The 22,299-nt window shown below is 57.6% G+C and overlaps 1 protein-coding gene across 1 annotated transcript; it reads left to right on the top strand.

Annotated features, from left to right (window-relative positions):
- Positions 1-10,240: 10,240 nt before the first annotated feature.
- LYRM2 (LYR motif containing 2) lies at positions 10,241-21,982 on the top strand. Its single transcript, XM_075332354.1, has 3 exons — positions 10,241-10,408; positions 13,030-13,170; positions 21,675-21,982. Exons 1-3 carry the CDS (start codon positions 10,370-10,372, stop codon positions 21,753-21,755), a joined length of 261 nt encoding a protein of 86 aa, XP_075188469.1. The 5' UTR covers positions 10,241-10,369; the 3' UTR covers positions 21,756-21,982.
- Positions 21,983-22,299: the final 317 nt, after the last annotated feature.

The raw sequence follows: 22,299 nt of genomic DNA, 5'->3' as shown, positions 1-22,299 counted from the left end.
TGTAAAGTCCAGAGTTCCTGCTGTGCCTGCATCACTGTGTCATGATCTGGTGAGGATGGGTGGCGCATGAGGCACACGGATCTGGTGAGGGGGGGGGGGGGGCGTGAGGCACACGGATCTGGTGGGGGGGGCGTGAGGCACACGGATCTGGTGGGGGGGGCGTGAGGCACACGGATCTGGTGGGGGCGGCGTGAGGCACACGGATCTGGTGGGGGGGGGCGGCGTGAGGCACACGGATCTGCTGGGGGCGGCGGCGTGAGGCACACGGATCTGGTGGGGGGGGGGCGGCGTGAGGCACACGGATCTGGTGAGGGGGGGGGGGGGGCGTGAGGCACACGGATCTGGTGGGGGGGGCGTGAGGCACACGGATCTGGTGGGGGGGGGCGTGAGGCACACGGATCTGGTGGGGGCGGCGTGAGGCACACGGATCTGGTGGGGGGGGGGGGGCGGCGTGAGGCACACGGATCTGCTGGGGGCGGCGGCGTGAGGCACACGGATCTGGTGGGGGGGGCGGCGTGAGGCACACGGATCTGGTGGGGGGGCGTGAGGCACACGGATCTGGTGGGGGGGGGCGTGAGGCACACGGATCTGGTGGGGGGGGCGTGAGGCACACGGATCTGGTGGGGGGGGGGGCGTGAGGCACACGGATCTGGTGAGGGGGGGGGCGTGAGGCACACGGATCTGGTGAGGACCGCAGGGATCTGTACTGGGAGCAGTGGGGACCGCAGGGATCTGTACTGGGAGCAGTGGGGACCGCAGGGATCTGTACTGGGAGCAGTGGGGACCGCAGGGATCTGTACTGGGAGCAGTGGGGACCGCAGGGATCTGTACTGGGAGCAGTGGGGACCGCAGGGATCTACTGGGAGCAGTGGGGACCGCAGGGATCTGTACTGGGAGCAGTTTGGGCCGCAGGGATCTGTACTGGGAGCAGTTTGGGCCGCAGGGATCTGTACTGGGAGCAGTTTGGGCCGCAGGGATCTGTACTGGGAGCAGTTTGGGCCGCAGGGATCTGTACTGGGAGCAGTTTGGGCCGCAGGGATCTGTACTGGGAGCAGTTTGGGCCGCAGGGATCTGTACTGGGAGCAGTGGGGACCGCAGGGATCTGTACTGGGAGCAGTGGGGACCGCAGGGATCTGTGCAGGACAGATTCTTTTTAATCTCTTTACTAATGACCTTGTGGATGGGATTGATAGTAAAGTGTCAGTCTTTGCTGATGACACCAAACTATGTAGGATATTAAAAACTGACCTTGATACAATATTACAGAATACTAGAAGGCGGCCGGATTCTAACGCATCGGGTATTCTAGAATTTATAGTGTAGTTAATGTATGATTTTTGTTATATAGATATATAGATGTTGTGTGTAGTTGCCAGTGTTTGTGTAGGGGCTGTAAATGTTCTGGGTGTTGTCTGGGTAGGGGGGTGAGAGCGGTGTTGTATGCGTGTTGCGTTGTGTGTGTTGCGTTGTTTGTGGAGCGCCGTGTGTCTACAGCGTTCTGTGTGTGTGGTGCTGTGTGTGTTGCGCGGTTTGTGTGGGTGTGGAGTGCGTGTGTGTGTTTTGAGGGAGGTATGTTTTGTGCAGTGTGTGTGTGTGTTGCGCGGTATGTGCGTATATTTGTGTATGCCGCGGTGTTTGTGTGTTGGTGTTGTGTGTGTGTGTGTGTGTCTGTGTAGGGCGGTGTTTGTGGTTCCCAGTGTGTGTGTGTTGTGCGGTGCGCGTGTGGCGCTGTGTGTGTTGTGGGGGGAGGTGCGCACCCCCATCGTGCTCCATCCCCCATGCTGTGCACCCCCCCCATCGTGCTCCATCCCCCATGCTGTGCACCCCCCCATCGTGCTCCATCCCCCATGCTGTGCACCCCCCCCATCGTGCTCTATCCCCCATGCTGCGCACCCCCATCGTGCTCTATCCCTCATGCTGCGCACCCCCATCGTGCTCTATCCCTCATGCTGCGCACTCCCATCGTGCTCTATCCCTCATGCTGCGCACTCCCCATCGTGCTCTATCCCTCATGCTGCGCACTCCCCATCGTGCTCCATCCCCCATGCTGCGCACTCCCCATCGTGCTCCATCCCCCATGCTGCGCACTCCCCATCATGCTCCATCCCCCATGCTGCGCACTCCCCATCGTGCTCCATCCCCCATGCTGCGCACTCCCCATCGTGCTCCATCCCCCATGCTGCGCACTCCCCATCGTGCTCCTAGTGTGTGTGTGTTGTGCGGTGCGCGTGTGGCGCTGTGTGTGTGTTGTGGGGGAGGTGCGCACCCCCATCGTGCTCCATCCCCCATGCTGTGCTCCATCCCCCATGCTGCGCACCCCCCCATCGTGCTTCATCCCCCATCGTGCTCCATCCCCCATGCTGCGCACCCCCCATCGTGCTCTATCCCTCATGCTGCGCATTCCCATCGTGCTCCATCCCTCATGCTGCGCATTCCCATCGTGCTCCTAGTGTGTGTGTGTTGTGCGGTGCGCGTGTGGCGCTGTGTGTGTTGTGGGGGGAGGTGCGCACCCCCATCGTGCTCCATCCCCCATGCTGTGCACCCCCCCCATCGTGCTCCATCCCCATGCTGCGCACTCCCATCGTGCTCTATCCCTCATGCTGCGCACTCCCATCGTGCTCTATCCCTCATGCTGCGCACTCCCATCGTGCTCTATCCCTCATGCTGCGCACTCCCCATCGTGCTCTATCCCTCATGCTGCGCACTCCCCATCGTGCTCCATCCCCCATGCTGCGCACTCCCCATCGTGCTCCATCCCCATGCTGCGCACTCCCCATCGTGCTCCATCCCCCATGCTGCGCACTCCCCATCGTGCTCCATCCCCCATGCTGCGCATTCCCCATCGTGCTCCTAGTGTGTGTGTGTGTGTGTGTGTGTTGTGCGGTGCGCGTGTGGCGCTGTGTGTGTGTTGTGGGGGGAGGTGCGCACCCCCATCGTGCTCCATCCCCCATCGTGCTCCATCCCCCATGCTGCGCACCCCCCATCGTGCTTCATCCCCCATCGTGCTCCATCCCCCATGCTGCGCACCCCCCATCGTGCTTCATCCCCCATCGTGCTCCATCCCCCATGCTGCGCACCCCCCATCGTGCTCCATCCCCCATGCTGCGCACCCCCCATCGTGCTCCATCCCCATGCTGCGCACTCCCCATCGTGCTCCATCCCCCATGCTGCGCATTCCCATCGTGCTCCTAGTGTGTGTGTGTGTGTGTTGTGCGGGTGCGCGTGTGGCGCTGTGTGTGTGTTGTGGGGGGAGGTGCGCACCCCCATCGTGCTCCATCCCCCATCGTGCTCCATCCCCCATGCTGCGCACCCCCCATCGTGCTTCATCCCCCATCGTGCTCCATCCCCCATGCTGCGCACCCCCCATCGTGCTTCATCCCCCATCGTGCTCCATCCCCCATGCTGCGCACCCCCCATCGTGCTCTATCCCTCATGCTGCGCACTCCCATCGTGCTCTATCCCTCATGCTGCGCACTCCCATCGTGCTCTATCCCTCATGCTGCGCACCCCCCATCGTGCTCTATCCCTCATGCTGCGCACCCCCCATCGTGCTCTATCCCTCATGCTGCGCACTCCCCATCGTGCTCCATCCGCCATGCTGCGCACTCCCCATCGTGCTCCATCCGCCATGCTGCGCACTCCCCATCGTGCTCCATCCGCCATGCTGCGCACTCCCCATCGTGCTCCATCCCCCCATGGTGCGCGTGTGTGGCGCTGTGTGTGTGTGTTGTGGGGGGAGGTGCGCACCCCCATCGTGCTCCATCCCCCATGCTGTGCACCCCCCCCCATCGTGCGCCATCCCCCATCGTGCTCCATCCCCCATCGTGCTCCATCCCCCATGCTGTGCACCCCCCCATCGTGCTCCATCCCCCATCGTGCTCCATCCCCCCATCGTGCTCCATCCCCCATCGTGCTCCATCCCCCATCGTGCTCCATCCCCCCATCGTGCTCCATCCCCCCATCGTGCTCCATCCCCCATCGTGCTCCATCCCACATGCTGTGCACCCCCATCGTGCTTCATCCCCCATCGTGCTTCATCCCCCATCGTGCTCTATCCCTCATGCTGCGCATTCCCCATCGTGCTCCATCCCCCATCGTGCTCCATCCCCCATGCTGCGCACCCCCCATCGTGCTCCATCCCCCATCGTGCTCTATCCCTCATGCTGCGCATTCCCCCATCGTGCTCCATCCCCCATGCTGCGCATTCCCCATCGTGCTCCATCCCCCATGCTGCGCATTCCCCATCGTGCTCCATCCCCCATGCTGCGCATTCCCCATCGTGCTCCATCCCCCATGCTGCGCATTCCCCATCGTGCTCCATCCCCCATGCTGCGCACCCCCCCATCGTGCTCCATCCCCCATGCTGCGCACTCCCATCGTGCTCCATCCCCCCATGCTGCGCACCCCCCATCGTGCTCCACAGTCACACATCAGACAGTATACACGCACACATCTGATCGCATAAACTCACACCCCACTTCTCCCTGTGCCCTCCGTGGGGAGGTCCCAGCAGCTGTGCTGCACGCCGTGTTCCTCTGCTGACACTCACAGACAGATCCGATCGCATACACTCACACATCAGAACACACGCCCACACCCGATCGCATACACTCACACATCAGAACACACGCCCACACCCGATCGCATACACTCACACATCAGAACACACGCACACACCCGATCGCATACACGCACACTGACGATATCGCACATACGCGCTCACACACTCACAACATCCGGAGATACCACATGCTTCTGGCCATGTGATCCTTCGGCAGGTCCTGGAAGGTCACTGCACGCACAGTATCGCCGCCGAGAAGTAAGCGATATCATTGGATGTTGTGAGTGTGTGGATGCGATCTGATGTGTGTGTGATCTGATGTGTGTGTGATCTGATGTGTGTGTGTGTGCGTGTGTGTGTGTTCTGCCGCTGCAGGACCTTGATGCGCTCACCTGCTCCCGGTCGGCGTCTGGTGAGTATGACTGCGGGGTCTTCTTTCTCCTGTCTTCTCTCTTCTGGGGGTGCCCGCTGCCTATAATGAAGTGTCTTGCAGTGTCTTTAACTCTTTCACCGCTGCATGACACTTCATTATTGACCGCAGCGTATGCTGGCTCCCTGCACATGTGTACCGGGAGCCGGTGTACGCTTGAGCGGGCGAGGCGTCAGCGTATGCCGGCTCCCTGCACATGTGTACCGGGAGCCGGTGTACGCTGGAGCGGGCGATGCGTGCGGAGATCTGGGGCGAGCGGCTAATCCATGTGGGGGGGCGAGGCTAGGCCGAGGCGAGCGGGCCAATCCATGGGGGGGGGCGGAGCCAGGCCGAGCCCAGAGCGGCTAATCCATGCGGGGGGCGGGGCCAGGCCGAGGCGCGCGGCCAATCTGTGGGGGGGAGTGAGATAAGAACCTGAGATCCCCTCTATAAATCACTTGTTTGGCCACATCTGGAATAGGGGGATCCAGTTTTGGGCTCCACATTGTAAAAAGGACATTCAGAAGTGATGACTATGAAGATGAGAAGACTCCATGTGATGACAGGATGACATCTGATGATGAATGATTGGGTTTGTTTGCATAGTTTTAGATTTAGGGAAATATAACTGTGTTTTATATGATTATAAGTCACGGCCTACCATAACATGAATCCACATGATTATATCACTGAACTTATCACTATAATATTATTATGGACATTAAACAGCTGTTGCCAAAGAAGAAAGAATATCCTACTGATGAATTTACCTGCTTTGAGGGCTCCATTCAATGTACAGGACGCGGTCATGGAGGAGTGCTTCTTGCAGGACCGCAGGCACATAGACCCCTCCATGATCACGTCCTGTACGCGGGGCCACTGCCGCTGCTGTCAGCGCTTTACTGCAGTTGAATGCTTTACGGCATTGCAAAGCATTCAACTGCAGTAAAGCCATGACTGCAGCCTGCAGCTCCGTGCACCGGACACTATCACGGAGGGGTCAATGTGCTGCGGTCTGCCGGAAGAAGCTGAAGGCACCGCGGGAACAGAGGAGAGGTGAGAATAATGTTTATAGTGTGTAAACAGCGGCATAACGGGACAAGAAGGGGACCAGCAGGAGGGCATTACTAAACAATGGGCTCATACAGCACTGTGCACCGCCGTGTAAGACGGCACCCGGCGTAGAAGATGACCCACAACTTTTCAGAAGATTTTCCGGGTTGAAAAAGTTGTATTATATGCCAGAAAATACGGTACCCTGGTGCGGTGGCAATCTGGGTAATATAAGGGGTTAATGAGAGCTGTGATTCGTCAAAAAATTACAGGCGTCATCAAGACCAAGGTTAGTAATGGGGAGGGGTCCATGAGATTCATTCACCAACTTAATAACCTCCAAAACACCCCCACAGGTTTGACAGTATCACACAGGCAGGATTAGATACACAGCTCAGCAGACAGTATCATACAGGATTAGATGCACGGCTCAGCAGACAGTATCATACAGGATTAGATTCACAGCTCAGCAGACAGTATTACAGGATTAGATACACAACTCAGCAGACAGTATTACAGGGTTAGATACACAACTCAGCAGACAGTATTACAGGGTTAGATACACAGGTCAGCAGACAGTATCACAGGGTTAGATTCACAGCTCAGCAGACAGGATTAGATACACAGCTCAGCAGACAGTATCACAGGATTAGATACACAGCTCAGCAGACAGTATCACAGGATTAGATACACAGGTCAGCAGACAGTATCACAGGATTAGATACACAGGTCAGCAGACAGTATCACAGGATTAGACACAGGGTCAGCAGACGGTATCATACAGGATTAGATGCACGGCTCAGCAGACAGTATCACAGGATTAGATACACAGGTCAGCAGACAGTATCACAGGATTAGATTCACAGCTCAGCAGACAGTATCATACAGGATTAGATACACAGCTCAGCAGACAGTATCACAGGATTAGATACACAGGTCAGCAGACAGTATCACAGGATTAGATACACAACTCAGCAGACAGTATCACAAGATTAGGTGCACAGCTCAACAGACAGTATCATACAGGATTAGATGCACGGCTCAGCAGACAGTATCACAGGGTTAGATACACAACTCAGCAGACAGTATCACAGGATTAGATACATAGCTCAGCAGACAGTATCACAGGATTAAATACACAGCTCAGCAGACAGTATCACAGGATTAGATACACAGGTCAAAGGCAGTATCACAGGATTAGATACATAACTCAGCAGACAGTATCACAAGATTAGGTGCACAGCTCAGCAGACAGTATCACAGGATTAGATACACAGCTCAGCAGACAGTATCACAGGATTAGATACACAGGTCAGCAGACAGTATCACAGGATTAGATACACAGGTCAGCAGACAGTATCACAGGATTAGATACACAGGTCAGCAGACAGTATCACAGGATTAGATACACAGGTCAGCAGACAGTATCATACAGGATTAGATGCATGGCTCAGCAGACAGTATCATACAGGATTAGATACACAACTCAGCAGACAGTATCACAGGGTTAGATACACAACTCAGCAGACAGTATCACAGGATTAGATACATAGGTCAGCAGACAGTAGCACAGGATTAGATACACAACTCAGCAGACAGTGTCACAGGGATTAGATACACAGGTCAGCAGACAGTATCACAGGATTAGATACACAGCTCAGCAGACAGTATCACAAGATTAGGTGCGCAGCTCAACAGACAGTATCATACAGGATTAGATGCACGGCTCAGCAGACAGTATCATACAGGATTAGATACACAGCTCAGCAGACAGTATCACAAGATTAGATACACAGCTCAGCAGACAGTATCACAGGATTAGATACACAGCTCAGCAGACAGTATCACAGGATTAGATACACAGCTCAGCAGACAGTATCACACAGGATATGATTAGATACACAGCTCAGCAGACGGTATCACACAGGAGAGGATTAGATACACAGCTCAGCAGACAGTATCACAGGATTAGATACACAGCTCAGCAGACAGTATCACAGGATTAGATACACAGCTCAGCAGACAGTATCACACAGGATATGATTAGATACACAGCTCAGCAGACGGTATCACACAGGAGAGGATTAGATAGCTCAGCAGACAGTATCAGAGGGTTAACAGGATTAGATTCACAGCTCAGCAGACAGTATCATACAGGATTAGATACACAGGTCAGCAGACAGTATCACAGTATTAGATACATAACTCAGCAGACAGTATCACAAGATTAGGTGCGCAGCTCAGCAGACAGTATCACAGGATTAGATACACAGCTCAGCAGACAGTATCATACAGGATTAGATACATAGGTCAGCAGACAGTATCACAGGATTAGATACACAGGTCAGCAGACAGTATCACAGGATTAGATACACAGGTCAGCAGACAGTATCATAGGATTAGATACACAGGTCAGCAGACAGTATCACAGGATTAGACACAGGTCAGCAGACAGTATCATACAGGATTAGATGCACGGCTCAGCAGACAGTATCATACAGAATTAGATACACAACTCAGCAGACAGTATCACAGGTTAGATACACAACTTAGCAGACAGTATCAGCAGGATTAGATACATAGGTCAGCAGACAGTAACACAGGATTAGATACACAACTCAGCAGTGTCACAGGATTAGATACACAGGTCAGCAGACAGTATCACAAGATTAGGTGCACAGCTCAACAGACAGTATCATACAGGATTAGATGCACGGCTCAGCAGACAGTATCATACAGGATTAGATACACAGCTCAGCAGACAGTATCACAGGATTAGATACACAGGTCAGCAGACAATATCACAGGATTAGATACACAGGTCAGCAGACAGTATCACAGGATTAGATACACAGCTCAGCAGACAGTATCACAGGATTAGATACACAGCTCAGCAGACAGTATCACACAGGATATGATTAGATACACAGCTCAGCAGACGGTATCACACAGGAGAGGATTAGATACACAGCTCAGCAGACAGTACCACAGGATTAGATACACAGCTCAGCAGACAGTATCACAGGATTAGATACACAGCTCAGCAGACAGTATCACACAGGATATGATTAGATACACAGCTCAGCAGACGGTATCACACAGGAGAGGATTAGATACACAGCTCAGCAGACAGTACCACAGGATTAGATACACAGCTCAGCAGACAGTATCACAGGATTAGATACACAGCTCAGCAGACAGTATCACACAGGATATGATTAGATACACAGCTCAGCAGACGGTATCACACAGGAGAGGATTAGATACACAGCTCAGCAGACAGTATCAGAGGGTTAGATACACAGCTCAGCAGACAGTATCAGAGGGTTAGATACACAGCTCAGCAGACAGTATCACAGGGTTAGATACACAGCTCAGCAGACAGTATCACAGGGTTAGATACACAGCTCAGCAGACAGTATCACAGGGTTAGATACACAGCTCAGCAGACAGTATCACAGGGTTAGATACACAGCTCAGCAGACAGTATCACAGGGTTAGATACACAGCTCAGCAGACAGTATCACAGGGTTAGATACACAGCTCAGCAGACAGTATCACAGGGTTAGATACACAGCTCAGCAGACAGTATCACAGGGTTAGATACACAACTCAGCAGACAGTATCACAGGGTTAGATACACAGCTCAGCAGACAGTATCACAGGATTAGATACACAACTCAGCAGACAGTATCACAGGGTTAGATACACAGCTCAGCAGACAGTATCACAGGGTTAGATACACAGCTCAGCAGACAGTATCACAGGGTTAGATACACAGCTCAGCAGACAGTATCACAGGGTTAGATACACAGCTCAGCAGACAGTATCACAGGGTTAGATACACAACTCAGCAGACAGTATCACAGGGTTAGATACACAGCTCAGCAGACAGTATCACAGGATTAGATACACAACTCAGCAGACAGTATCACAGGGTTAGATACACAACTCAGCAGACAGTATCACAGGTTTAGATACACAGCTCAGCAGACAGTATCACAGGGTTTGATTCACAGCTCAGCAGACAGTATCATACAGGATTAGATACACAGGTCAGCAGACAGTATCACAGGATTAGATACACCGTTTTCCGCGATCACTCCCAGTCCTGGAGTCTCCCCGGCAGCCGTTGTGAGCGTTGGATCTGCGCAGTTTTGTCTCCCTCCGGTGGTGACATTTGGTAATTGCAGCCACCATGTAGTTAGCTGGATGAGCCGCGCCTGCGCACTGCTGATGACATTGACAGACGGCAGAGACTCCGCCGGGATCTCCGGTTTTATGTTTTGGTCTCCAATATGATGGCGGCGGCCTGAGGAGCCCACGTGACCCGGGAGTGTGAGATCATGTCCTCGCGGATACCGGCGGCGCCGACCCTGAGACAGGTGAGAGGGAGGGGACGGTGTGTACGGAGGGGATATACTGTGTGTATGGAGGGGATATACACCGGGGTGGGGGGGATATACTGTGTGTATGGAGGGGATATACACTGGTATGGGGGGATATACACCGGGGTGGGGGGGATATACACTGGTATGGGGGGATATACACCGGGGTGGGGGATATACTGTGTGTATGGAGGGGATATACACCGGGGTGGGGGGGATATACTGTGTGTATGGAGGGGATATACACCGGGGTGGGGGATATACTGTGTGTATGGGGGGATATACACCGGGGTGGGGGATATACTGTGTGTATGCAGGGGATATACACCGGGATGGGGGGGATATACTGTGTGTATGGAGGGGATATACACCGGGATGGGGGGGATATACTGTGTGTATGGAGGGGATATACACCGGGGTGGGGGGGATATACTGTGTGTACGGAGGGGATATACACCGGGGTGGGGGATATACTGTGTGTATGGAGGGGATATACACCGGGGTGGGGGATATACTGTGTGTATGGAGGGGATATACACCGGTATGGGGGATATACTGTGTGTATGGAGGGGATATACACCGGTATGGGGGATATACTGTGTGTATGGAGGGGATATACACTGGTATGGGGGGATATACACCGGGGTGGGGGATATACTGTGTGTATGGGGGGATATACACCGGGGGTGGGGGATATACTGTGTGTATGGAGGGGATATACACCGGGGTGGGGGGGATATACTGTGTGTACGGAGGGGATATACACCGGGGTGGGGGATATACTGTGTGTATGGAGGGGATATACACCGGGGTGGGGGATATACTGTGTGTATGGAGGGGATATACACCGGTATGGGGGATATACTGTGTGTATGGAGGGGATATACACTGGTATGGGGGGATATACACTGGTATGGGGGGATATACACTGGTATGGGGGGATATACACTGGTATGGGGGGATATACACTGGTATGGGGGGATATACACTGGTATGGGGGGATATACACTGGTATGGGGGGATATACACTGGTATGGGGGGATATACACCGGGGTGGGGGATATACACCGGGGTGGGGGATATACTGTGTGTATGGAGGGGATATACACCGGGATGGGGGATATACTGTGTGTATGGAGGGGATATACACCGGGATGGGGGATATACTGTGTGTATGGAGGGGATATACACCGGGATGGGGGATATACTGTGTGTATGGAGGGGATATACACCGGGGTGGGGGGGATATACTGTGTGTATGGAGGGGATATACACCGGGATGGGGGATATACTGTGTGTATGAAGGGGATATACACTGGTATGGGGGGATATACTGTGTGTATGGAGGGGATATACACCGGGGTGGGGGATATACTGTGTGTATGGAGAGGATATACACCGGGATGGGGGATATACTGTGTGTATGGAGGGGATATACACCGGGGTGGGGGATATACTGTGTGTATGGAGAGGATATACACCGGGATGGGGGATATACTGTGTGTATGGAGGGGATATATACCGGGGTGGGGGATATACTGTGTGTATGGAGGGGATATACAACGGGGTGGGGGATATACTGTGTGTATGGAGGGGATATACAACGGGGGTGGCGGATATACTGTGTGTATGGAGGGGGTATACACCGGGATGGGGGGATATACTGTGTGTATGGAGGGGATATACTGTGTGTATGGAGAGGATATACACCGGGGTGGGGGATATACTGTGTGTATGGAGGGGATATACAACGGGGTGGGGGATATACTGTGTGTACGGAGGGGATATACACCGGGGTGGGGGGGATATACTGTGTGTATGGAGGGGATATACACCGGGATGGGGGGATATACTGTGTGTATGGAGGGGATATACACCGGGATGGGGGGATATACTGTGTGTACGGAGGGGATATACACCAGGATGGGGGGATATACTGTGTGTATGGAGGGGATATACTGTGTGTATGGAGAGGATATACACTGGGGTGGGGGATATACTGTGTGTACGGAGGGGATATACACCGGGGTGGGGGATATACTGTGTGTATGGAGGGGATATACACTGGGGTGGGGGATATACTGTGTGTATGGAGGGGATATACACCGGGATGGGGGATATACTGTGTGTACGGAGGGGATATACACCGGGGTGGGGGATATACTGTGTGTATGGAGGGGATATACACTGGGGTGGGGGATATACTGTGTGTATGGAGGGGATATACACTGGGGTGGGGGATATACTGTGTGTATGGAGGGGATATACACCGGGATGGGGGATATACTGTGTGTACGGAGGGGATATACACCGGGGTGGGGGATATACTGTGTGTATGGAGGGGATATACACCGGGGTGGGGGATATACTGTGTGTATGGAGGGGATATACACTGGGGTGGGGGATATACTGTGTGTATGGAGGGGATATACACCGGGATGGGGGATATACTGTGTGTATGGAGGGGATATACACCGGGGTGGGGGGATATACACTGGGGTGGGGGGGATACACTGGGGTGGGGGGATACACTGCGTGTACTGTATGTGTTTGGGAGCTGTACACTGCCGGGGTCTCATCTCTCGGTTCTATGTAACATTAACCCTTTGTGTCCCCAGTTCCTGGTCCGGCAGCGTGTGCTGGGTCTATACAGGAGGATCCTGCGGACCGTGCGTAGAATTCCAGACCCCGCGGATCGTGGCTACGTAAAGGAGTGGGCGCGGAGGGAGTTCAGGACGAACAAGGAGACCAGTGACGAGGTGAGAGGAGGAGGAGATTAGGTGAGGAGGAGGAGATTAGGTGAGGAGGAGGAGATTAGGTGAGGAGGAGAGGGGAGAGGGGTGGCGAGGGAAGGGGCTGACGAGGTGGTGATGGGGGACAGACAGGGAAGGGGGTGAGGGGGGACAGAGACGGAGTGAAGGGTGAGATGGAAGGACTTGAGGTGAAGAGGGAGAGGGAAGGACTTGATGGTGAGAGGCAAGGTAGTGATGGGTGGGGGAGCAATGAATGGGGAGAGGGAAAGGGGTGACAGGGTGGAGGCGGATACCGGATGAATGGATGCAGTGAAGGGGGATAGGGAAGGGTGGTGAGGGAGTGACGGGATGGAGTTGACAAGTGGTGAGGGGGCAGTGCTGTGTGTGTGGTGAGGGGGGGCCAGTGCTGTGTGTGGTGAGGAGCCCAGTGCTGTGTGTGGTGAGGAGCCCAGTGCTGTGTGTGTGGTGAGGAGCCCAGTGCTGTGTGTGTGGTGAGGAGCCCAGTGCTGTGTGTGGTGAGGAGCCCAGTGCTGTGTGTGGTGAGGAGCCCAGTGCTGTGTGTGTGGTGAGGAGCCCAGTGCTGTGTGTGTGGTGAGGAGCCCAGTGCTGTGTGTGGTGAGGGGCCAGTGCTGTGTGTGGTGAGGAGCCCAGTGCTGTGTGTGGTGAGGAGCCCAGTGCTGTGTGTGTGGTGAGGAGCCCAGTGCTGTGTGTGGTGAGGAGCCCAGTGCTGTGTGTGTGGTGAGGAGCCCAGTGCTGTGGTGTGTGGTGAGGAGCCCAGTGCTGTGTGTGTGGTGAGGAGCCCAGTGCTGTGTGTGTGGTGAGGAGCCCAGTGCTGTGTGTGTGGTGAGGAGCCCAGTGCTGTGTGTGTGGTGAGGAGCCCAGTGCTGTGTGTGTGGTGAGGAGCCCAGTGCTGTGTGTGTGGTGAGGAGCCCAGTGCTGTGTGTGTGGTGAGGAGCCCAGTGCTGTGTGTGTGGTGAGGAGCCCAGTGCTGTGTGTGTGGTGAGGGGGGGCAGTGCTGTGTGTGTGTGGTGAGGGGGGGCAGTGCTGTGTGTGTGTGGTGAGGGGGCAGTGCTGTGTGTGTGGTGAGGAGCCCAGTGCTGTGTGTGGTGAGGAGCCCAGTGCTGTGTGTGTGGTGAGGAGCCCAGTGCTGTGTGTGGTGAGGAGCCCAGTGCTGTGTGTGGTGAGGAGCCCAGTGCTGTGTGTGGTGAGGAGCCCAGTGCTGTGTGTGGTGAGGAGCCCAGTGCTGTGTGTGTGGTGAGGAGCCCAGTGCTGTGTGTGTGGTGAGGAGCCCAGTGCTGTGTGTGTGGTGAGGGGGGGCAGTGCTGTGTGTGTGTGGTGAGGGGGGCAGTGCTGTGTGTGTGTGGTGAGGGGGCAGTGCTGTGTGTGTGGTAAGGAGCCCAGTGCTGTGTGTGTGGTGAGGAGCCCAGTGCTGTGTGTGGTGAGGAGCCCAGTGCTGTGTGTGTGGTGAGGAGCCCAGTGCTGTGTGTGTGGTGAGGAGCCCAGTGCTGTGTGTGGTGAGGAGCCCAGTGCTGTGTGTGGTGAGGAGCCCAGTGCTGTGTGTGGTGAGGAGCCCAGTGCTGTGTGTGGTGAGGAGCCCAGTGCTGTGTGTGGTGAGGAGCCCAGTGCTGTGTGTGGTGAGGAGCCCAGTGCTGTGTGTGGTGAGGAGCCCAGTGCTGTGTGTGGTGAGGAGCCCAGTGCTGTGTGTGGTGAGGAGCCCAGTGCTGTGTGTGGTAAGGAGCCCAGTGCTGTGTGTGTGGTGAGGAGCCCAGTGCTGTGTGTGGTGAGGAGCCCAGTGCTGTGTGTGGTGAGGAGCCCAGTGCTGTGTGTGGTGAGGAGCCCAGTGCTGTGTGTGGTGAGGAGCCCAGTGCTGTGTGTGGTGAGGAGCCCAGTGCTGTGTGTGGTGAGGAGCCCAGTGCTGTGTGTGGTGAGGAGCCCAGTGCTGTGTGTGGTGAGGAGCCCAGTGCTGTGTGTGGTGAGGAGCCCAGTGCTGTGTGTGTGGTGAGGAGCCCAGTGCTGTGTGTGTGGTGAGGAGCCCAGTGCTGTGTGTGGTGAGGAGCCCAGTGCTGTGTGTGGTGAGGAGCCCAGTGCTGTGTGTGGTGAGGAGCCCAGTGCTGTGTGTGGTGAGGAGCCCAGTGCTGTGTGTGGTGAGGAGCCCAGTGCTGTGTGTGTGGTGAGGAGCCCAGTGCTGTGTGTGGTGAGGAGCCCAGTGCTGTGTGTGGTGAGGAGCCCAGTGCTGTGTGTGGTGAGGAGCCCAGTGCTGTGTGTGGTGAGGAGCCCAGTGCTGTGTGTGGTGAGGAGCCCAGTGCTGTGTGTGGTGAGGAGCCCAGTGCTGTGTGTGGTGAGGAGCCCAGTGCTGTGTGTGGTGAGGAGCCCAGTGCTGTGTGTGGTGAGGAGCCCAGTGCTGTGTGTGGTGAGGAGCCCAGTGCTGTGTGTGGTGAGGAGCCCAGTGCTGTGTGTGGTGAGGAGCCCAGTGCTGTGTGTGGTGAGGAGCCCAGTGCTGTGTGTGGTGAGGAGCCCAGTGCTGTGTGTGGTGAGGAGCCCAGTGCTGTGTGTGGTGAGGAGCCCAGTGCTGTGTGTGGTGAGGAGCCCAGTGCTGTGTGTGGTGAGGAGCCCAGCGCTGTGTGTGGTGAGGAGCCCAGCGCTGTGTGTGGTGAGGAGCCCAGCGCTGTGTGTGGTGAGGAGCCCAGCGCTGTGTGTGGTGAGGAGCCCAGCGCTGTGTGTGGTGAGGAGCCCAGCGCTGTGTGTGGTGAGGAGCCCAGCGCTGTGTGTGGTGAGGAGCCCAGCGCTGTGTGTGGTGAGGAGCCCAGCGCTGTGTGTGGTGAGGAGCCCAGCGCTGTGTGTGGTGAGGAGCCCAGCGCTGTGTGTGGTGAGGAGCCCAGCGCTGTGTGTGGTGAGGAGCCCAGCGCTGTGTGTGGTGAGGAGCCCAGTGCTGTGTGTGGTGAGGAGCCCAGTGCTGTGTGTGGTGAGGAGCCCAGTGCTGTGTGTGGTGAGGAGCCCAGTGCTGTGTGTGGTGAGGAGCCCAGTGCTGTGTGTGGTGAGGAGCCCAGTGCTGTGTGTGGTGAGGAGCCCAGTGCTGTGTGTGGTGAGGAGCCCAGTGCTGTGTGTGGTGAGGAGCCCAGTGCTGTGTGTGTGGCGAGGGGGCCGTGCTGTGTGTGTGGTGAGGAGCCCAGTGCTGTGTGTGTGGTGAGGAGCCCAGTGCTGTGTGTGTGGTGAGGAGCCCAGTGCTGTGTGTGTGGTGAGGAGCCCAGTGCTGTGTGTGTGGTGAGGAGCCCAGTGCTGTGTGTGGTGAGGAGCCCAGTGCTGTGTGTGGTGAGGAGCCCAGTGCTGTGTGTGTGGCGAGGGGGCCGTGCTGTGTGTGTGGTGAGGAGCCCAGTGCTGTGTGTGTGGTGAGGAGCCCAGTGCTGTGTGTGTGGTGAGGAGCCCAGTGCTGTGTGTGTGGTGAGGAGCCCAGTGCTGTGTGTGTGGTGAGGAGCCCAGTGCTGTGTGTGTGGTGAGGAGCCCAGTGCTGTGTGTGTGGTGAGGAGCCCAGTGCTGTGTGTGTGGTGAGGAGCCCAGTGCTGTGTGTGTGGTGAGGAGCCCAGTGCTGTGTGTGGTGAGGAGCCCAGTGCTGTGTGTGTGGTGAGGAGCCCAGTGCTGTGTGTGTGGTGAGGAGCCCAGTGCTGTGTGTGTGGTGAGGAGCCCAGTGCTGTGTGTGGTGAGGAGCCCAGTGCTGTGTGTGTGGTGAGGAGCCCAGTGCTGTGTGTGTGGTGAGGAGCCCAGTGCTGTGTGTGTGGTGAGGAGCCCAGTGCTGTGTGTGGTGAGGAGCCCAGTGCTGTGTGTGTGGTGAGGAGCCCAGTGCTGTGTGTGGTGAGGAGCCCAGTGCTGTGTGTGGTGAGGAGCCCAGTGCTGTGTGTGTGGTGAGGAGCCCAGTGCTGTGTGTGGTGAGGAGCCCAGTGCTGTGTGTGTGGTGAGGAGCCCAGTGCTGTGTGTGTGGTGAGGCGCCCAGTGCTGTGTGTGGTGAGGAGCCCAGTGCTGTGTGTGGTGAGGAGCCCAGTGCTGTGTGTGGTGAGGAGCCCAGTGCTGTGTGTGGCGAGGAGCCCAGTGCTGTGTGTGGTGAGGGGGCCGTGCTGTGTGTGTGGTGAGGAGCCCAGTGCTGTGTGTGTGGCGAGGGGGCCGTGCTGTGTGTGTGTGGCGACGGGGCCGTGCTGTGTGTGTGTGGCGAGGGGGCCGTGCTGTGTGTGTGGCGAGGGGGCCGTGCTGTGTGTGTGGCGAGGGGGCCGTGCTGTGTGTGTGGCGAGGGGGCCGTGCTGTGTGTGTGGCGAGGGGGCAGTGCTGTGTGTGTGGCGAGGGGGCAGTGCTGTGTGTGTGTGGCGAGGGGGCCGTGCTGTGTGTGTGGCGAGGGGGCAGTGCTGTGTGTGTGGCGAGGGGGCAGTGCTGTGTGTGTGGCGAGGGGGCAGTGCTGTGTGTGTGGCGAGGGGGCAGTGCTGTGTGTGTGGCGAGGGGGCAGTGCTGTGTGTGTGGCGAGGGGGCAGTGCTGTGTGTGTGGCGAGGGGGCAGTGCTGTGTGTGTGGCGAGGGGGCAGTGCTGTGTGTGTGGCGAGGGGGCAGTGCTGTGTGTGTGGCGAGGGGGCAGTGCTGTGTGTGTGGCGAGGGGGCAGTGCTGTGTGTGTGGCGAGGGGGCAGTGCTGTGTGTGTGGCGAGGGGGCAGTGCTGTGTGTGGGGCGAGGGGGCAGTGCTGTGTGTGTGTGGCGAGGGGGCCGTGCTGTGTATGTGGTGAGGAGCCCAGTGCTGTGCGTGGTGTTGGGGCAGTGCTTTGTGCGTGGTGTTGGGGCAGTGCTGTGTGCGTGGTGAGGCGCCCAGTGCTGTGTGTGGCGAGGAGCCCAGTGCTGTGTGTGGTGAGGAGCCCAGTGCTGTGCGTGGTGAGGAGCCCAGTGCTGTGCGTGGTGTTGGGGCAGTGCTGTGTGCGTGGTGTTGGGGCAGTGCTGTGTGCGTGGTGAGGCGCCCAGTGCTGTGTGTGGTGAGGAGCCCAGTGCTGTGTGTGGTGAGGAGCCCAGTGCTGTGTGTGGTGAGGAGCCCAGTGCTGTGTGTGGTGAGGAGCCCAGTGCTGTGTGTGGTGAGGAGCCCAGTGCTGTGTGTGGTGAGGAGCCCAGCGCTGTGTGTGGTGAGGAGCCCAGCGCTGTGTGTGGTGAGGAGCCCAGCGCTGTGTGTGTGTAGTGAGGAGCCCAGTGCTGTGTGTGGTGAGGAGCCCAGTGCTGTGTGTGGTGAGGAGCCCAGTGCTGTGTGTGGTGAGGAGCCCAGTGCTGTGTGTGGTGAGGAGCCCAGTGCTGTGTGTGGTGAGGAGCCCAGTGCTGTGTGTGGTGAGGAGCCCAGTGCTGTGTGTGGTGAGGAGCCCAGTGCTGTGTGTGGTGAGGAGCCCAGTGCTGTGTGTGGTGAGGAGCCCAGTGCTGTGTGTGTGGTGAGGAGCCCAGTGCTGTGTGTGGTGTGAGGAGCCCAGTGCTGTGTGTGGTGAGGAGCCCAGTGCTGTGTGTGTGGTGAGGAGCCCAGTGCTGTGTGTGTGGTGAGGGGCCAGCGCTGTGTGTGTGGTGAGGGGCCAGCGCTGTGTGTGGTGAGGCGCCCAGTGCTGTGTGTGGTGAGGAGCCCAGTGCTGTGTGTGGTGAGGAGCCCAGTGCTGTGTGTGGTGAGGAGCCCAGTGCTGTGTGTGGTGAGGAGCCCAGCGCTGTGTGTGGTGAGGAGCCCAGCGCTGTGTGTGGTGAGGAGCCCAGCGCTGTGTGTGGTGAGGAGCCCAGCGCTGTATGTGGTGAGGAGCCCAGTGCTGTGTGTGGTGAGGAGCCCAGTGCTGTGTGTGGTGAGGAGCTTAGTGCTGTGTGTGGTGAGGAGCCCAGTGCTGTGTGTGTGGTGAGGAGCCCAGTGCTGTGTGTGTGGTGAGGGGGCCGTGCTGTGTGTGGTGAGGGGGCCGTGCTGTGTGTGGTGAGGAGCCCAGTGCTGTGTGTGTGGTGAGGAGCCCAGTGCTGTGTGTGGTGAGGGGGCAGTGCTGTGTGTGTGGTGAGGAGCCCAGTGCTGTGTGTGTGGTGAGGAGCCCAGTGCTGTGTGTGTGGTGAGGAGCCCAGTGCTGTGTGTGGTGAGGAGCCCAGTGCTGTGTGTGGTGAGGAGCCCAGTGCTGTGTGTGTGGTGAGGAGCCCAGTGCTGTGTGTGTGGTGAGGAGCCAGTGCTGTGTGTGTGGTGAGGAGCCCAGTGCTGTGTGTGGTGAGGAGCCCAGTGCTGTGTGTGGTGAGGAGCTTAGTGCTGTGTGTGGTGAGGAGCTTAGTGCTGTGTGTGGTGAGGAGCCCAGTGCTGTGTGTGGTGAGGAGCCCAGTGCTGTGTGTGGTGAGGCGCCCAGTGCTGTGTGTGGTGAGGAGCCCAGTGCTGTGTGTGGTGAGGAGCCCAGTGCTGTGTGTGGTGAGGAGCCCAGTGCTGTGTGTGGTGAGGAGCCCAGTGCTGTGTGTGGCGAGGAGCCCAGTGCTGTGTGTGGTGAGGGGGCCGTGCTGTGTGTGTGGTGAGGAGCCCAGTGCTGTGTGTGTGGCGAGGGGGCCGTGCTGTGTGTGTGTGGCGACGGGGCCGTGCTGTGTGTGTGTGGCGAGGGGGGCCGTGCTGTGTGTGTGGCGAGGGGGCCGTGCTGTGTGTGTGGCGAGGGGGCCGTGCTGTGTGTGTGGCGAGGGGGCAGTGCTGTGTGTGTGGCGAGGGGGCAGTGCTGTGTGTGTGGCGAGGGGGCAGTGCTGTGTGTGTGTGGCGAGGGGGCCGTGCTGTGTGTGTGGCGAGGGGGCAGTGCTGTGTGTGTGGCGAGGGGGCAGTGCTGTGTGTGTGGCGAGGGGGCAGTGCTGTGTGTGTGGCGAGGGGGCAGTGCTGTGTGTGTGGCGAGGGGGCAGTGCTGTGTGTGTGGCGAGGGGGCAGTGCTGTGTGTGTGGCGAGGGGGCAGTGCTGTGTGTGTGGCGAGGGGGCAGTGCTGTGTGTGTGGCGAGGGGGCAGTGCTGTGTGTGTGGCGAGGGGGCAGTGCTGTGTGTGTGGCGAGGGGGCAGTGCTGTGTGTGGGGCGAGGGGGCAGTGCTGTGTGTGTGTGGCGAGGGGGCCGTGCTGTGTATGTGGTGAGGAGCCCAGTGCTGTGCGTGGTGTTGGGGCAGTGCTTTGTGCGTGGTGTTGGGGCAGTGCTGTGTGCGTGGTGAGGCGCCCAGTGCTGTGTGTGGTGAGGAGCCCAGTGCTGTGTGTGGTGAGGCGCCCAGTGCTGTGTGTGGTGAGGAGCCCAGTGCTGTGTGTGGTGAGGAGCCCAGTGCTGTGTGTGGTGAGGAGCCCAGTGCTGTGTGTGTGGTGAGGAGCCCAGTGCTGTGTGTGGTGAGGAGCCCAGTGCTGTGTGTGGTGAGGAGCCCAGTGCTGTGTGTGGTGAGGAGCCCAGTGCTGTGTGTGGTGAGGAGCCCAGTGCTGTGTGTGGTGAGGAGCCCAGTGCTGTGTGTGGTGAGGAGCCCAGTGCTGTGTGTGGTGAGGAGCCCAGTGCTGTGTGTGTGGTGAGGAGCCCAGTGCTGTGTGTGTGGTGAGGAGCCCAGTGCTGTGTGTGTGATGAGGAGCCCAGTGCTGTGTGTGTGGTGAGGAGCCCAGTGCTGTGTGTGGTGAGGAGCCCAGTGCTGTGTGTGTGGTGAGGAGCCCAGTGCTGTGTGTGTGGTGAGGAGCCCAGTGCTGTGTGTGGTGAGGAGCCCAGTGCTGTGTGTGTGGTGAGGAGCCCAGTGCTGTGTGTGTGGTGAGGAGCCCAGTGCTGTGTGTGTGGTGAGTAGCCCAGTGCTGTGTGTGGTGAGGAGCCCAGTGCTGTGTGTGGTGAGGAGCCCAGTGCTGTGTGTGGTGAGGAGCCCAGTGCTGTGTGTGTGGTGAGGAGCCCAGTGCTGTGTGTGTGGTGAGGAGCCCAGTGCTGTGTGTGGTGAGGAGCCCATTGCTGTGTGTGGTGAGGAGCCCAGTGCTGTGTGTGGTGAGGAGCCCAGTGCTGTGTGTGTGGCGAGGGGGCCGTGCTGTGTGTGTGTGGCGAGGGGGCCGTGCTGTGTGTGTGGCGAGGGGGCCGTGCTGTGTGTGTGGTGAGGAGCCCAGTGCTGTGTGTGGTGAGGAGCCCAGTGCTGTGTGTGGTGAGGAGCCCAGTGCTGTGTGTGGTGAGGAGCCCAGTGCTGTGTGTGGTGAGGAGCCCAGTGCTGTGTGTGTGGTGAGGAGCCCAGTGCTGTGTGTGTGGTGAGGAGCCCAGTGCTGTTTGTGTGGTGAGGAGCCCAGTGCTGTGTGTGTGGTGAGGAGCCCAGTGCTGTGTGTGGTGAGGAGCCCAGTGCTGTGTGTGTGGCGAGGGGGCCGTGCTGTGTGTGTGTGGCGAGGGGGCCGTGCTGTGTGTGTGGCGAGGGGGCCGTGCTGTGTGTGTGGTGAGGAGCCCAGTGCTGTGTGTGGTGAGGAGCCCAGTGCTGTGTGTGGTGAGGAGCCCAGTGCTGTGTGTGGTGAGGAGCCCAGTGCTGGGATCACTTGACGCCCCGTCTCTCCCCAGATCACTGTGCGGATGATGATCTCGCAGGGTGAGCGGCAGCTGCAGGAGCTGGAGTGGGCTCTGAAGTTGGCCAAGTCCTAGATGCTTGTAGCCGCCATCACCAGGGGGCGTCATGAGAACCTTCACCCCTGCTGACCCCGGTGTGAGGACGTCCTGACCTGTACGTATAGCGGCTCGTCCGCTCCAGTGTACACGAGCTCGTCCTCCTGACCAGGGGCTGCTCCGGACAGAAAGCTGCTGACGGGGGAGACTTCCATCCATCGTTTCCGCCATGTTCAATGTGTGTCTTATAAAAGGATTTTATTACAGTCCGTACAGTCTTTATTTGGCGAGATTTGCACGATGGGGAGACAAAATATAGAATTGGTGGACAAAGGTTGAACAAGATGGACCTAGGTCTTTTTTCAATCTATGTAACTAAAATCCTGACATCCCCTCTTTGAAAATACATCCTCAAACGCAGACATAAATGCAGGTAAGGTCTCCGTAGAGAGAGAAGCGGTCAGACAATTAGCAATACAGTAGTGTCCCAAATCCACAATCTCCCTGGATTGCCAATCCACTACCGGATTATGCTTCACCAACCAGGGTAGACCCAGTACAATGGGAGCGGGAAGGCCTCCAG

This window comes from Anomaloglossus baeobatrachus, chromosome 1 (genome assembly GCF_048569485.1).
Source record: "Anomaloglossus baeobatrachus isolate aAnoBae1 chromosome 1, aAnoBae1.hap1, whole genome shotgun sequence".
In the NCBI taxonomy this organism is placed as follows: Eukaryota; Metazoa; Chordata; class Amphibia; order Anura; family Aromobatidae; genus Anomaloglossus; species Anomaloglossus baeobatrachus.
This window is presented reverse-complemented; position numbering and strand designations above follow the sequence as displayed.